Below are 17,873 nucleotides of genomic sequence, written 5' to 3' on the forward strand. Positions count from 1 at the left end.
TATACCATGAAAATTGGTAAGTGATGTCCTAAACAAATAGTACAATACAGTAAGGCTTTTATTTTCTTGCAACTGAGTTCTTGGATGGATCTTTAGATTTTTATTCCAAGATCTTTTGTGTATGTGCCTTTGCTTAGAAGTTATTTATTCCTTCAGATTGAAGCAAATCCTGCCAAAGCACTCTATAGACCACTTTGGGTTTAGTTTGGTTTGGTTTTTTTAGTATAATCAATGTAGGTCAGCCGGTGAATTGAATCTTTGTTTAGATGCAAGGATGGAACATAATTATATCATCAAATAATCTCAGCATAAACAGAATTACCTTCAATATTTGGTCCACGATATTTTCAGTGTTCTCACTTGAAATTTATATTTCTTCTGGGAGAGATTTCTATTTCATGTTAATTAAGGAAGCTGTTGACAATTTATCCTAAAGTCACTTCCTAGTATTGCTAGTTTTTTTTTCTGAAAATTCTTTTAGTGGTAAAATGACACATTTCATATGTTAACTGCGTCTACAGGGAAGAGTAATCAGCATTTCTGATTCTGCGAGGCATATATTGTCATGATCAAAATTTATGCTATGGTTTCGTAAAAATATTTGCTCTAGTTAGATCACTGCTATGAAATGTAAGCTTGATACAAATCTTCAATCAGGTATATGGATAAATAATAGCATTCCTTATCATTAATTGCCCCTTAAAGTCATTTTGAAATTTACTGTTTTTCCTGGCCTTTAAGGTCCTATAAAATATGAATTAGGGATCACCAGAGTAATACTCCGCCATGGCATGAAAGCAGCATAAGGCCCAGGATAACATCCAAGTTTCTGCGTAGTTTCAATTTTAATTTTGTAAACTCTAGCTTGTGCTCTTAATTAAAATACCTCCTTATATATAGCTGGGAGATTTTTTTAAATTTATTTTTTATTGCATTCAAGTAATTCCTCAGGCCCCAGAAGATGCCATAATCACCAGCCCGTATAGAACAGCATGCTTGTATTTTGTCCGGAACTCAAAGTGGAGCAGGTCTATTATCTGAAAATGTTCCTCAGCCAGAATCACTTTGGAGGACAGGTTTTACTGCAGGACTGCCGGAGCTCAAAGCTGTCATTGAACGGAGCTGTAATTTCTACACATCCAGCTCCTGGGTTCAGGAAAGTATAAATGAGCTGTGGGGAATTTTTGTTTTGTTCTGTTTTGTTTTCTTCGCATCCCCGGAAATAACGGCTTTTGGCAAAGGTCAGAGCTGGGACTTCTGTGAGACCAAAGTAACTGTCTCCCCACTTCAGTACTGTTTGTTTCTAAGGCCTTGTAAGTTTGGCTGTGAAGGAAAGTAGAGAAGTGAGATGGCAAGTGGCTGAGGTCTGGCGAGCAGAGGGGTTTTCCTTAATGGGCATGCTCATTTTGCCGAGAGTCAGTAGAGGGAGAGGTTGGAGAATGAGAGGAAAATTGATGGAACAAGGTACCTGAGGTTTGGGGGAGGTGTGAGAGTCAGAGTATAATTGTTCCCCAGATAGTTACTGAGAGTCTCTGGTGAGCTGGGTGCTGGGAATAAGGGAAATCAGATGAGGCCCCTACCCTCATGGGCCTTATGGAAATTTCAGGAGATAAACATCAACGTCTATATCACTTCTGTCTCATACCTTGAATACAATATTTATTAATGTTAATTTTTTTAACCTGTGGTAATGAGCAGTTTGAAAAGAAAAAATCTGATGGTTGTGTACACCGTGTGCCAGTGAAGACGTATTCATCATACCTTTATAATTTTTGTATGCTAGCTTTTTTAAAGAGAGTTTTTATTAAAAAATGGAAATGTTTTCTCTGAAAGTTTAGAAATACTAAATATCAACTGATTACCTTAATGGTGCTACAACCAAGTAAAGAAAACATTTTGTTTAAAAAAACAAAAAGAAGGGGCTGGCCCCGTGGCCAAGTGGTTAAGTTCGCGCGCTCCGCTGCAGGCGGCCCAGTGTTTCGTCGGTTCGAATCCTGGGCGCGGACATGGCACTGCTCGTCAGACCACGCTGAGGCAGCGTCCCACGTGCCACAACTAGAGGAACCCACAACGAAGAATACACAACTATGTACCGGGGGGCTTTGGGGAGAAAAAGGAAAAAATAAAAATCTTTAAAAAAAAACAAAAAAACAAAAAGAAGTCTGCAAAGAAAAGACCATGGATCCCCAAATACGTTTATCCTTGACTTATTCAGAGTATTTTCCCTCATTAAGCATCTGAAGTCTAAAAATAAGCTAAGTGTTTTCTATTGCAATTTACCATAATGAGTCCATATTTAGTAAGAATTATACCACATTTGCAGGAGATAAGCAACTGATATGTAGGAGAATTAACACTTGAAAAATGCTGAGATGCAAAAAACTATATTTTAAGGATGTCTTAATAACAATATTCTGTGAGGAAACTTAGAATGCAATGTTTATATCCATAAATCTCAAGAAAAATTAGAGTCCAAGGAAGAACAGAATTAACTACCTTATTCATTATCACTGCACCCAGCAACGTTGACCCCAGTAAAATGGGGAGTGAGGGGGCTGGTCCCGTGGCCCAGTGGTTAAAGTTCTGCACGCTCCACTTCAGTGGCCCAGGTTCACAGGTTTGGATCCTGGGTGTGGACCTACTCCACTCATAAGATATTCTGTGGATGCATCCCACATACAAAGTAGAGGAAGACTGGAATGAACGTTAGCTCAGGGATAATCTTCCTCAAGCAAAAAAAAAAAAAAAAAAAGAGGAGGATTGGCAACAGATGATAGCTCGGGGAGAATTTTCCTCACCAAAAAAAAAAAAGGAGTGAGGTAAAAAAAGAGGAAGGTGGGAAAGTTCAAGCAGGGAGGAGGGAAACCAGATATTTATATAGCTCTGAAATTTCATTTGGTTTTATAAAATACACTCCCCACAGATGAAAAGCCATATCATTTTTATGAAGGCTTGACTAAGAGTTGATAAAGGTGCCATATTTAGGAACTTAATGCATACCCACACAAAAACACCCATACCTTCAAATAATACCGGTTGCCTTGCTTGAGTGACAAGAGAATTAAGACGCAGGCTGAGTACAAAACCAACATCTGCTCCTAAGACCGTTCTTATTGCACAGGAACCCAGACACAGAAGGGATCTTTAAATCCATATTCATACTGACAGTTTATTCATAAAATACATGTTCACAAGAAACTCAAGGGTTAACATAAAAAAAGTAAAGAACAGCCTGAAAATACCACATTTATGGAGTACAACAGACTAGTTAGAAACTAGTAGAGCAACAGACGTTATTTAAATAGATGCTTTGTGGGGTTTTGTTTTGGTTTTTGTATTTTTGTTTCCACTAATAGACTAGAACAGGGGTCAGCAAACTCTATAAAGGGCCAGATGGTAAATATTTTGGGCTCTGCAAGCTATACATAGTCCGTCACTACTACTCAACCCTGCCTCCTTAGGGAGAAGCCTTCACTGAGGCAGGTGGCCTGTCTGTGTCTTCGCAGGAAGGGGCGCAGGAGATAACTCTGGGGTGATGGACATGCCAGGGAGTCAGCACTGCTGAAGGCTGGCGGCCCACCGTGTGCAGTTTCCCTGTCCGGAGGGCCAAGGATGAGTCACGGCAAGGGCGGAGGGACTGTGCATTCCGGGCACGTGGCTTGGGCAGAGCGCCACCTGGTGTCCTCACATCCTCACTGCTCACAGACCAGGACCAGGCAGCCGCCGGAGCAAGCAGGAGACGCCCTTTCCTCCTGCCAAGTCCCTCCAGTGCCCTCTACTGAGAGAGCTTAACATGCCAACACTGAAGAAATGTCTAAAGGGTTCCGCCTATTATTTCACAGCCAGTACTGAAGTTTGAATGTGGAGCTCAGAGGCAATAAATTCATAACTGGCCCACATGAACATGAAGAAAATTCAGTCTTCTTTACTTCTACCACCACAACTTAGAAAATTATTAGCACAAATTCTTTGCACAAAAACAAATGGAATATTTCTCAAGCTCCTTCTGGCAGGGGATTAGGCACTGTTAGCTTATGTGTACTAGTTAATGATAAAACTTTTTTTTAATCATTTTTGTCCTTCAAAAAAATCTCGAGAGAACCCCAAGTGACTGGCAGACTCCATTTTAGAGGTTTGTTAAAGAGGACAAAGCTAAGAACTAGGAAACGAGCAAGAAGTGCTCCAGGAAACTCTGATGGAGATGATGCTGCTCACTAAAATCTTCCAACTGCTCCTCTCCATTTCCGGCCTTCTTTGCATTTACATTAAGCATGGACCAGTTCCGGTCAAGGGACTCAAGCAGAGCAGAGTGGCTGTGGGTTCCCTGTGCTCCTACCCCCGCTGCTGAAACAAACAACAGGTAGATTTGTGTGGCTGGTGAATGGTACACACATGAAAAACTGGCAAAAGAACAGGCTGGAATCTATAAATTTTATAGAGTTCATTTAACGACTACTCTTGTGGAAGGTTCAGGAACACAGATTCCATCTGTCCTGTTTGCTCTTGCTAGAATGCTCTGTATATCAAGGGTTTGTGAGTAAATAAACTTTGTCGTGCCAGGAAAGGTCCAGCGACACTCCTCTCCCTTCGCAGTGGGTGCCTGCTCACACTATATTTAGATAACTAAGGGGTCCAGATCCTCTCTTTACACGTTTCCACGCTGCTCTATGCCCCCAGGAGGCTGAAGTGTAGCTAATGCATCAATGGACTTTCTTGTCTTTGGGCTTTCCTTTGGGCTGGCCAATAAGAAGCAAGATGTAGGAGGAAGAGAGGAAAGTGAGGTCATGGGAATTATTCCCCTGGCCCCTCCCTGCACGGGTGCCTTGGGTTAGCTTCCCTTGCCTCCTTCTGTCATGCAGGCCCGATCCATACAACCTCCCGCCAGGTCTGTGACCACTCCTTCCTTTCACTCCATCAAGCCTAGGAGTGACAGTGGAGCCCAGCTGTCACTAGTCCTTTCCTGTGGCTTTCCTGCATTCTACTCACATCATTGTAAATAGTCCCATTATTAACCGGCCTCAAATCACCACGTGTGACATGCCATCTGTTTCCTGGCAGGATCCTGGCTGATTTAGCACTTGATATATTGAATGAATAAATATAAGATTTACTGAATAAATAAATCATATATGAAGGAGGGAGAAGTCACTGAATACAGATAACAAATGAGTTAATATAAAACTCTTAGAACAGTGTTTGGCACATGATAAATACAATGTAAGTGTCTGTTAGAATAACATTTGCATTTCAGAATGAGACTATGGCTGTGATGTAGGGGATAGATTGCCTCAAGGGTGAAAGACTAGAGTTGGGAAGACATTAGGAGAGCACTTCAGGTAAAAGATGAAAAGTACCCAGACTAGCACAGGGGCGTGGAGGAGATGTGTTGAAAGATTTATTTCAGAGATAAAAAGCACAGGACTGGATGATCAATTTGATATAGGGGATGAGGCAGAAAGAGAAATAAGAGTCTCTCACTTAGGGCTTTGGTTGCGTGGTAGTGTCATTATTCAGGGAATAAAGGTTGTGAAGCTGGTCTATTAAGGGTGATGATGCTGAAGAGGAGGACAAGAGTGATAACAGCAGCTAACATTTATATGATCGTATACAGCATGCCTGTGTGCCAGGCATCCTTGGAAGCGCTTTACATATATTAATTTATTTAATCTTTACTACAACCCTGGGAGGTAGCTATTGTCATTTCCTTCATTTTACAGATGTGTCAATTGAGGCACAGAATGATTAAATAACTTGCCCAGGTTCACACAACTAAAGGAGCAGAAATTCAAGCCCAGGCTGTAGACTTGGGGAGAAGGGTGTAGAATGAAGGCAACGGGCCGAGGTTGAATTCCTGTGAGATAACCTCATGGAAATCTTAAAGATTTGAAGCATGAAGCTGGGGAGGCAGGTAGGGGATATATATCACAAACAATGAATAAGAGACATGAATTCAAAAGGGAAAGAGAGAAATGAAGCAGAAATTATAAGGCAATACATCATAACAATGGTAGTAATTTATTGAGCTCTTACCCTACACTAGTCACTAATGGCTTTATAATAAGGGATACACATCATTATCCTGCTTCTATGCATGAGAGAATCAAGGCTTACAAGCTTATGAATAAATGCCTAGATTTTTATTGGGTTGAATGTTTTTTCTGACATGAGTTCAAATTAGAATAATTTATTGGTTTCTGTTTGGGCTGGGCAATGGGAAGGATATTGGAAGAAGGGAGGAAAGTAAGTTCATGGTATTTACCTCATATATAGACTTAAATATATATAATTTATATATAATTATATATAAATTTAAAACATTATTTATTATTAGAAATACACGGATTATCATATTAAAGAAACTAGAACATTCTTACCCTATATGAAGACACAAACAAAAAGATAAATTCAAGATAAAAAGTTCCTTGATGAACGTGAAAACAAGGGCCTGTTGCTAGGGGATCTGGATGTTTAAAGCACACAAATGTGGGACTGAAATGCTCACAGACAATAGCTCCCTCTCTTGCACAGAGCTTCGTTACTGCCAACATTTGCCTCGAGATGTCTTTGTCTACTGCTACTGCTGACAACCCCTCTTCTGGGTGTCACATTATTTCTTTAGCTAATGAGAAAGAGAAGAGCAGCCTATGACAGCTCACAACTGGCCTGGACTATCAGCCAGGCCTTGGTGTTGCTATGAGTTGGCTGACACAGCAACACTGCGGTGTTCTGTTGAGCATAAACAATTTCACAGAACACCAACACCAAACAAGGCGATCCTGTGACTGTGAAAAATCAAAACAAAAACAAGACTACTCTGTAATCATGTCTGAACACAAAAACATGAACGTTGTCCAAACCACAAAAATGACCAAACAGCCGCGTATGCTGGCCAATATGTATTAGCATATTCATCAGTTCCAGCTTCAGCCTCACTTCATTCCTTGCAACTTATTAGATGTATTAAGCTACCAAATTATAGGCTTACCTCTACTCCCAACAGCACGCAATCTTGGGCAAAGCCCTCAAACCAATGAACACAAACCCAAAACCTATAATAAATCCTTCCTTACATCCTCTTAGTGAGACCCCCCCACCTCTCCCCACTTTGCATGTTCTCTCTTGCTGCAAAAAGCAATAAACCAAACTTGTTCAACTACAGGTGTTCCTGGTGGTCTTTGGCTGAAGGGCATAGACAAAAATACAGATTTAGCTATTCACCTATGGCATAGCTGAGATCCCTTGAGATTCTCTCTGTGTGAGGTCCCACCTGCTCAGGACTAGGAGCTACGTTCATGCTGAATTGATTTCCTGTATTTTGTTGAAGCACTTCAGTATTGAGTTTATTTTGTTTCCCTAGGAATAAGATTTCTTGGAATTTTTTTGATTGCCTGATCAAATTAGTATTCCTTGGTAAAAATGTTTTTACTCTTCTACTCCCTGCTTTCGTTGTTTGCTACCTTCCTTGATATTTAATGTTGTCTATAAGAGGCAAAGTCAATATGGAGAGGGTGGACATGGGTCTGACAAGTCTGTTTTCAAGCTAACCCCAGAGGGCTGAGTTCAGAAGGTCTTCTCATAACAGTGAGCTGAGGACCCTTTGCTTCAGCTCACCATGTCTAAATCTGATAACGACTTCTTGCTCACTCTTGTCTTTGTGTCCCTGAAAACTGGTCCATTTTATTTTGTCTGACTAGACCCATGATCAGTGGGCCATTAGCCAAATTCTGGAGCTTAGAAATTGCCCATCTTTACAAACCATTGTATTTTCTCCTAGTCGTCACAACCTAAAACTGGACCTCTTCCGGCCAAACACCTGCTCCCTTCATATTTTCTCATTTTAAGGGTGATTTGTACACCTACTTCTCTAACAGGCACGATTTCATCAGGGATATTTTAAAATTGTAGTGGCCACTTGGGCTTTCAACATGAACACGTTCACTGGAGAAGTACTTTAAAACAGAAAGAAAATAAACCCTCACGATCAGATTGCTTGCCTGGCTTGTCTGAAAGAAAGATAATTTTGTTTAACTTGGGGCTTAACCCCCCTCCTTCATTTCCATAATTTGGACTTAACAGTGCTGGCTTTTTTTTTTTTTTAAAGATTGGCACCTGGGCTAACAACTGTTGCCAATCTCTTTTTTTTTTTCCTGCTTTATCTCCCCAAACCCCGCCCTGTACACAGTTGTATATCTTAGTTGCAGGTCCTTCTAGTTGTGGGATGTGGGACGCCGCCTCAACGTGGCCTGACAAGCGGTGCCATGTCCGCGCCCAGGATCCGAACCTTGGGCCGCCGCAGTGGAGCGCACGAACTTAACCACTCGGCCACGGAGCCTGCCCCAGTGCTGGCTTTTTAACTACATGACTTGATAAACTCATCAAGGACCCAAGTTACTATCCAAATGCGCCATCATTCTCTTCTGTCTTCTGTCTATGTTAAAATCTGTTTTTCAACACCTAAACTTACTTTCCTCTCCTTGTAGAGAAAACAAAATAAAGTTTTACAGTTCTAATTTTATATCTGCCTGGAGCCAGCTGGCTTCCTTTTTTCTTTTTCTGTTCCTCTTATTCTCCATTTCCTTCTCCTGGGAAACTAAACATCAACTGATTAAAAAACGTTTGGGGGCTGGCCCCGTGGCCGAGTGGTTGAGTTCGCGCGCTCCGCTGCAGGCGGCCCAGTGTTTCGTTGGTTCGAGTCCTGGGCGCGGACATGGCACTGCTCATCAGACCACGCTGAGGCGGCGTCCCACGTGCCACAACTAGAAGAACCCACAACGAAGAATACACAACTATGTACCGGGGGGCTTTGGGGAGAAAAAGGAAAAAAATAAAATCTTTAAAAAAAAAAAAAAAGTTTGGCTTGTTGAGGTCAAATTTCTCATGTTTTAAATATGAGAATACCTACATTACACTAAAATACTTACATTACACTAACTCAAACAGACAGATGCACCCCCATGTTCATTGCAGCACTATTTACAATAGCCAAGATATGGAAACAACTTAAGTGTCTATCAATAGATGAATGGATAAAGAAACAGTGGCATACATACACAATGGAATATTCTTCAGCCATAAAAAAGAAAGAAATCTTGCCATTTGTGACAGCATGGATGGACCTTGAGGGCATTATGCTAATGAAATAAGTCAGACAGAGAAAGACAAATACCATATGATCTCACTTCTATGTGGAATCAAAAAAAACCAAAAACCAAAATACCAAGATCACCGATACAGAAAATAGATTGGTGGTTGCCAGAAGTGGAGGGTGAGGGGTGGGCAAATTGCGTAAAGGGGGTCAAAAGGTACAAACTTCCAGTTATAAAATAAACAGGTCATGAGGATATAATGTACACCACTATCATTATTAGCTATAGTTATGGTGGTGACTATACTTAATAATACTGTATTGTATATTTGAAAGTTGCTAATAGAGTAAATCTTACAAGCTCTCATCACAAGGAAAAAAATTTTATAACTGTATATGGTGATGGATGTCAACTAGACTTATTGTGGTGATCATTTTGCAATATATACAAATACCGAATCATTATGTTGTATGCCTGAAACTAATATAATCTTATATGTCAATTATACCTCAATAAAAACTATAACTTTCTACAAATGATACTTATAAGCCATATATCTTTCTTTAAGAAAACAAATTATTAAATTAAATAATCTACATTGTTGCCGCTGTTTCTATAACGTCTTTAAAATTTAAATTTAAATTAAAACTTTAATTAAAATTAAAACATGGAAAACTGTATTCAACTAAATGAAATGATAATAAAGGATACATTTTTAAAGAGTTCTTTATCAATACTCTTCTCAGCTTTTTAAAAAAGTGTTTTTGCTATGACCACATACACCCTGACTTTCTGCACATGCAATGTGAAACTATAAAGGGTAAAAATGCATATCCATTCCAACGCCATTAGTAAAGTGAGCCAGCTTGTCAGCATTTCCTGTGTGGGGGAAAATGTAATAACTTTCAAAGAACGTTTTCTAGGTATACGGCAAAGTATAAACAAATTAGCAGGTGTCAAGGAGTGCAGTGATCATATGTGAAAAATGTCAGTCCTTTGACACTCTCTCCTGGAGCCCTTCAGGCCATGTCCTCTCATCTACTGACTCCTCTTCCTCTGCCGGTCAGTTAGATCTCTTAGGTCCCCACATCCCCTGTTGGCTGTGGCTGTTTTCTATACGTTCACTTATTCATCTATCTATACATATATTCCCTCTGGATGATTTTAGCTACTCTGACCATTTTTAGTCATGACTCCCAAATTCTTATCTCCAGGCCAGAACTTTTCCCCTAGATTCACTCATATCCAGATGCAGGTATTGTCTCTTGACCCCTGTGCCTTTGTGCATGCTGCCTCTCTGCCCAGAGCACCCTGTCCTGTCAGGTTAGCTCTTAAACCTAGACCTGTCTCAGGTGCCACTCTCCCCACTAGGCTGACGGACACAGGAGCCTCTATTCCCTGTTACTGTAACACCCTGGGAATCTCCCTTTCTTTCCTTGTAGGCTGCTAGATTATAATCATCTTTTTTATTGTATTATAATCATTTTTTGACAGCTGGTTATCAATCATAGGTGTAATACATAATATAAGCTCAATAAGCTGTTGAATCAACAGGTTCCATTTTTAATCCACGTGGATACACTTAACAAGCCATTAATTCCAAACTAGATTGTTTTGGGGGGAAAATGCAAATTAAAGTTCACAAGCTTTAACCATTTATTACTCTTTTCTCTTACTGACTGAGTTGTCTATGTCCTGGAACTAATAAAGAGTCACAAAACTTGTTTTTATGGTTTGCTATCAGAAAAGTCACAGGATTGATAGATTGCCATGTTTCCCTATTTCAATAGGTCCCATAACTACTGCTGCTTGCTCCAAAGTCAGTTTCACATAGAAATATGAATAGTTACTATTCACTGCACACATTTCTATAAGGGAAACTCAGTGCCCTCATTCACATTATCTCATTGAATCCTCTACAAAATCCACTGATGTAAACTCTATTATTATGCGCACTTAATGGATAAAACTGAAGTTTAAAGAGATTAACATTTCCAAAATCACCCAACTAGTAAGGAGCAGAGTGGGTTCGAACCTAGGTCTTATTCCTGAGAACCTGAGTTCTTCAAACCACGGTATATGACCTTTCAACCATTAGAGGGGAATTGTAAGGAGTTTGCATGTAGTATGCCAGTCATCACCAATTACAGGGCCAGACTAAACCTTTTGATGCCAAGCAGACAAACTCAACAGACCAGTTCTCAGAGACACAAAGGCAAGACTGGCCCTGCAGGAAAAACAAAGAACAAACGAATCCTGGCCAAGTCACAGCCTGCCACACTGAATGGCTTATCTCTGCAGGAAAGACGTGTGTCTATAAATACAACTATGGATTATAAATCTATAAAAAAATCAGAATTCAGGTCCCACCAATTTTTGTCCTAAGTCTTCTTCCGTATGGTCTTGTGCTTGAAGAAATATTGGCCTTTTAAACCAACAATCATATGTTGGCAAGAACTACTTGTTCATCAAGGATCACAGGCTGAATTGATTTTGCAGGAGGTATGCATTTTTATTATGCCAATAAATTATTCCGGTTAAAAAAACCGTCAAAAAAAAATGGTGCAGGACTGATGGAACCTCAGGGCGGGGGAAGTATTTGAGGGGAACCTAAGAATGGGGGCAGTGGCTATGGAGGCGGGATGGGGATGGGTACTTTGCCTCTTGCCTGTCTTGCCCTTCAGGTAACAGGGTTAGACAGACAGACTCCTGTAAATCTTCAGAGGGAAAGAAAAGATTGATTCTTTCTTAATAAATGTCTTGGTGGCCCTTGTCCTTATTTCTTCACCATTTTGGTAATAAGCTTTCAGATGCCTCAAATCTTTTAGAAAATGAAGACTTAAATGTCAAAACCAAAACTTGATATATACGTTTTTTTTTTGCTCCACTGCCCACTATGCCCCCAAAGTGGTAACATTGAGAAGTATCCTAACAATTGGGCATTAAAAACAATCCCAAAAAAAATCCTATTAGTTACAGTTACCTATACCTTAAGCTATAAGAGTAAGCCCAAATCCTCTAGGAAATGGTACTTCTTTCAGAATTTATTGAGTGCCTAATATATAGCTAAAACGTGTAGGAAATGAACAATCTCGGTCCTCAGAATAGGTATTACGATTATTTCACAAATAAGGAGGCCTTCTGGATGGAAGGTTAGGAGTGGAATAAATTGCTGGACACCCTGGCAGCGGCCCACAGTACCCGTGGGGTCTGTTCTCCTCAGGAATTAGGAGGTGTGCCTCTTCAGAGGTGTGTATGGCCTGACCTTTGTACACCTCAAAAGTGACCACATGGAAAAAGTAATCCCAGCATTTATTCCATTGGCCGCAGAGAGACTGAAGTACTAACAGAAGTCAAAGGAGAACCTTTCTCTGATATTAACTTATTCATTTGTCCATTGTCCTGTCTTCAGTTACCAAGGAAGAAAAGTGAGCTCCAAGAGAGCAGAACTCTAGTTGGCCTCATTCACAGCTTTACTCCCATCACCTAGTGCTGGGAATGGCATATAGTGACGCTCAATAAATATTGAGGAAGAAATAAAGTCCATGTGGGAAAATGGGCCAACCACCACTAAGGATGAAGACATACCATATTTTCCTTTTCAGGAAGACTTCAACTCCGACTCACAGGAAAGATGAATCCACAGATGTGAAATCTAAACTGGGAATTTTCTGCGGGCCTTGTGGGCCAAGATGAAGTTTGCAAAAAAGGGTGAAATGGAAGAGTCAACCAAGGGCAGAATAGACTGCTGGTGTCTAACTTTTAAATTCGGATTCATGATCTGAAACGTGTTTCTCCCTGCACTTAAATCATTTGTCCTTATCTGTTCCCACATCTCACATATTTATTAAAGCATTGCTGTGCCATTAAGCAATGCAACCCCTAAAGGCATTGTTGGAATGTGGTCATTACTTCAGGCCAGTGGGAGAATATAAGGGACGTCAAACAGGTTATTTGTTGTTATAAAGCACCATTAAACCAATTACATTTCCATAATATGATGGAAACAAGACCACTACGAAGCTAGAAACTTGAGAAAAGCATTTTAAAAGCTATAATCGTAAGTAACTCATGACTAAAGACACTGCACTGTTATGCAACATAAGTGTCAGGGGAACAAATTTCCATCCTCATGACTCATGCTTCTGTATTCCACATATTACTGGATGTCTCCTTCATTTTAAAGAAATGTGAACAGAAGTGTATATATAAAAATACCCGATACCCCAAACATGAAAAGACAACAACTATCAGGCTAAGAAAAATCTGTTAAGTTGACACTGAGTCAGCAGAGCCATTCTTCCAAGTCGGAAAGTTACTCCATCTTTTGAAAAGTATGGCCGGAGAGACAACTCCTTGCCCGAGACCAACTCGCCCCCACCATCTCTTTCCTAGAACTGGGTCCTGAACTGCCCAGCCAAGGCAGGAGAGCAAAGGCCCTGAGAAGGGGCCGTAAAAATAATTCCCCCTGCCACCCCCGCACCTACTTTGCCTCTCCTTTGCCTTAAGAGGCGAGCAGGGAGGGCTCCTAACTCTGTCCACTTCCAGACCAGTGGGTCCCCCCTGGTCTCCCTCATCCGCCCATAACAGCTCGAGAGTACGGACCAAAGCAGTCTAGAAAGTGGCTCAAGCCAACACACCAGTACCTGCTCCAGAGGTCTCTCAGTCGCCCCTCCCCCCGCCCAGGGTTCATCCAGCAGGTCCCCGCGACTAGATAGCTGTCTCAACCACACGATTTTCATCGACTTTATTGGCTCCCGACCCCGGCGGGCTCCTCGCCGCCCACCTCCCCACTAGATCTAGCCGGCCCTCGATGACATGGAGCATATTCAAAAACATTCCGGGGCAGCTATGAAAAGAGCCCTTGCTGGGGAAGCCCGCTCCCCCGTGGCGGCGTCAGGGTCACTTGCTCTTCGCCTTCTGACTCTCCGTCTTCTTGGGCAGCAGCACGGCCTGGATGTTGGGCAGGACGCCGCCCTGAGCGATGGTCACTTTCCCCAGCAGCTTGTTTAGCTCCTCGTCGTTGCGGATGGCGAGTTGCAGGTGGCGAGGGATTATCCTGGTCTTCTTGTTGTCACGAGCGGCGTTGCCAGCCAACTCCAGGATCTCCGCCGTCAGGTACTCCAACACGGCTGCCAGGTACACCGGCGCCCCAGCGCCTACTCGCTCCGCGTAATTACCTTTGCGCAGCAGTCTGTGCACTCGGCCCACTGGGAACTGCAGGCCCGCGCGGGAGGACCGTGACTTGGCCTTTGCCCGCACTTTGCCGCCCTGCTTTCCGCGACCAGACATGTTCGCCTCTCGCCCAAAACTCCAGCAACGAAGAAGTACCCCAGCAATCCGGGTTGGAGAATGGGAGTGCAACGTACCACACCCGAACCGCCTCTACCAAGACTTTGCTGATACTAGGCAGCGCCCTCCAATTGGGCGCCGCAACATCCTCGGCTCCGACGACCAATGACAGGCAGGCTCCGCGACCAAAGAGCGCGCGGGCAGAGGGACCGCCTTCTCCAGCTCTATCCAATTAAAAGAGCAGACTCCTAGTCCTCATTTACATAACCGCTCTTATGAATACTCAGACCCGACTGTTACGCGTTTGGTGGCTACGTTGAATTTATTGGATCTTGAGATTTCAACGTCCACGCACACTCCCGGGAAAAGAAAGTCTAAAGAAGTAAGGAAGCGTGGTTAGAAACAAAAATCCGGAAGAAGAGCTATTCCGTCTACACTACGAAGCGCTCAAGCGAGAAATGCCTCTAGCAATGGAGGTCGTGGGGTGTGCCCGACAGCATCCTAGCCAGGTAGTTAACTGACTTCAGAGCCCGTGCTTTTGGGCAACATGGCTCCTCAAGCGAAATCACAACCTCTCTACCGAATTCTGCCTGCCCAGTGCAGGGTACGTTGCCTGTTCCTTTAAATAACACCTTGCCTCATGCAAACCCAGGGGCGCCTGCTAATACCCTGCAGTGTGGGGAGCTGACTCCAAAAGAGGCTTCGGACGGAGTTGGCCATCTGAACTTTCTTAATCACACTAGATGACACTGGACTCCCCGCACAGCTCTGCCTCTCGCAGGCTGCCGATCTTCGCTTCGAATGGCTGCGAAACTAGAGTGCTAGACTAGACGTGACTACTGTCTTCACAGACGACAGGAACACGCTCCCTCAGCCAAAAACTGAACATCTCTTGCCTTTCAGGATAAGAGCCTGAAGAGAGCGTCTGGATGCCCATGAGAAGCCACAGGCGCAGCTCCGTCGCCGAGGCTGCTGAGGCTGCTGGCCTTGCCGTGCCCCTTATTGGTCCTGGGGCCGCGGATCACGTTCTCCACGAAGACTCTGACAGTCTCCTTGTAGACGAGACTAGAGGTAAATAAGGTCTCGTAAGACATTCCCATGGCGCTCGGCGCTCTCCTTTTCCAGCCCTCTGCGGCGCTAAGAGATCACGAAAAGACTAAGGGAAGACCGGCAGCAGCTACCCTTGTAAACCCAGATTGCGGAGCCATAGCATTCAGAACAAAATAAGGGGTTTTTTTTTTTTTTATTTGGAATTAGAAATTACTTTCTACTAATTTATTGAGGTAATTTCATTTACCTCAACATTTTCCACAATTATACAATTACACTAGTATGTGATGTAAGAGTAAACACATATTAAAATAAGCAGTGTTTTATACGGATTATAATATCCACTTAAAACAAATTTACCCTTTCACTACCCTAATAAAGATTTCATTGAAATAACGTTTTCAACTATTTATGTATATGTCCTTATTGTCTAGAACAATGATTAAAGTACTTGTAGTAGGGACTCACTAAATGTCTCTGGAGCTGAGAAACAGTATATTGTCACGACGAAGGTGGTCATCCTGGAGCCAGACTGCCTCAGTCCAAATCCTGGCTGTACCACTTACCAGCTGGCCTTCCAGAACTTATTGAACCCGCGTACCTGTCCCAAAGTGTTACTTTGAAGATTAAATATGTTAGTAAGCATCCAGTAATTGTTAGAGAAATTGAATGAATGATGCACTTAGTAGCAAGTTGTTGACCTGGAATGAGTTCTCTCAATTTAGCATAAATTCTGCCCTACATTGTGGGAAATTCCACCCCCCCCTTTTTTTATGAGGAAGATTAGCCCTGAGCTAACGTCTGCTACCAATCCTCTTCTTCTTTGCTGAGGAAGACTGGCCCTGAGCGAACACTGGTGCTCATCTTCCTCTACTTTATATGTGGGAGACACCTGCCACAGCTTGCCCGGACAATCTGTTTGCAGGTCCACAACCGGGATCGGAACCAGTGAACCCCAGGCCACTGAAGGATAATGTGCGAACTTAACCACTGTGCCACCAGGCTGGCCCCTATGGTGGGAAATTTTTAATAATTATTATTATTTTGGATGCTATCCTTTTATTCTTAGAAGCAAGAGAGATTCCTAACTTGAAAATGTTCTAACCTTGACTTTTTAGTCTTAGTAAATATAAACAAATCAACCTGTTTTACCATTATAAGAATCCTGATCTCTTCAAGATCTGATAGACTTTTCTTCTTCCCTGTGAGTGACGGATTAAAATCATATAGTACAATTTGAGTATCTAGGATTTTTTTCTAGCCATACAGTGGTCCCAGGTTAATTCATCTTTAACCAAAAAAAAGTACTTTTTGTGTTATGGAAATGGGTAAATTATAAGCGTTTAGATACCTAATATTTACTATAAAGCTTTCCTGCTGGAAAAGTGTATTCTTTAAGACAAGGGATAGGGAACACAGTTTATTAAAATATTCCTTTCTCCAGATGTTAAGTGCCTGGCAACGAGTTATGAATCATCCTCTAAATATGGGGGGCCTTTTATCGCAGTAAAACGTCTGAAGTCCTGTCCCCTAGAGCGGTGACACTACAGAAAGTTTTATTTTTATTCAGGGACTCTCTTCAAAGGATTGAGCTTGCTGATTGAAGATTTGCACTAGAAATGACTCTTTAGAGCTATGATCGTGGCACCCATTATTTTATAAGAACTCTGAATGTTTAAGTGCAAGATGGGAGAACCTCAGATTTGAATGAAATAAATTTACAATATTTCAGCTAAGTAACCACAGAAAACCACTTACTTGGTTGAAAAGCAAATACGCGCGGGCGTGGGGCTGGGGCGGAGGAGGCAGGAAAATCTGCAAATTGAGCAGAAACTGAAAGGAAAAGTCTTGAGGGAAGGAGGGGAGGAAGATTAGACTTTTGAAAGAATTTTAATTGTCTGCGGGGGCCACAAAAGAGAAAAAAGAACCATTAAAAATTTTTCTCTCCCCCTACTTGTGACTGAAAAAAATCCACAAACGAAAGCTATAAAGCAATTGCCTTGAAATCTAACAAGATGCAATGTGTTCCTGGTTCCTACTGATTGTCACATTAGCCTGAGAAGAATATTATAAAAGTAAGCATTCCGTTTGAAAAATAATTAGAATTCACGAGCGCTTGAGGGAGAGACGAGGGGGCCAGCGGGGACGAGAGAGAAACCGAGCGCGCGTAGGATCTGGCCGACTTTTATTGAAGCGCTGACAAAACGCAATAGAAATTCTATTGAGTCCTCAATTTTATGGAAAAATAACTAAAAAGGTTTTCCCCCCCAAAAAAAGAAATCAGTCTTGTTTTGTTAACTGCTTGCTAGACTCACTATTGTGAGGAGGAAAAACGGCTCCTGGGGCCTAGAGCTCCGCCCACTTTCTTGAGGTTTTCAAACAGGTCCGCCGCCAGAGAATATAAACCCTGGGCTAAAGCTCCTCATTACTGACTGCTTTTCGGTC

General features: G+C 42.1%; 1 protein-coding gene across 1 annotated transcript; it reads right to left on the minus strand.

Moving 5' to 3' along the window:
- Positions 1-13,818: 13,818 nt before the first annotated feature.
- On the minus strand, positions 13,819-14,508 carry LOC124226848 (histone H2A.J). Its single transcript, XM_046640614.1, has one exon. The coding sequence runs from the start codon at positions 14,376-14,378 to the stop codon at positions 13,989-13,991; it is 390 nt and encodes a 129-aa protein (XP_046496570.1). The 5' UTR covers positions 14,379-14,508; the 3' UTR covers positions 13,819-13,988.
- Positions 14,509-17,873: the final 3,365 nt, after the last annotated feature.

The sequence above is a fragment of the Equus quagga genome, chromosome 1 (assembly GCF_021613505.1).
Source record: "Equus quagga isolate Etosha38 chromosome 1, UCLA_HA_Equagga_1.0, whole genome shotgun sequence".
Taxonomy (NCBI): domain Eukaryota; kingdom Metazoa; phylum Chordata; class Mammalia; order Perissodactyla; family Equidae; genus Equus; species Equus quagga.

Bases quoted from the DNA above. Each gene is read 5' to 3' on its own strand.
- LOC124226848 (XM_046640614.1), bottom strand. From the start codon at position 14,378: ATGTCTGGTCGCGGAAAGCAGGGCGGCAAAGTGCGGGCAAAGGCCAAG.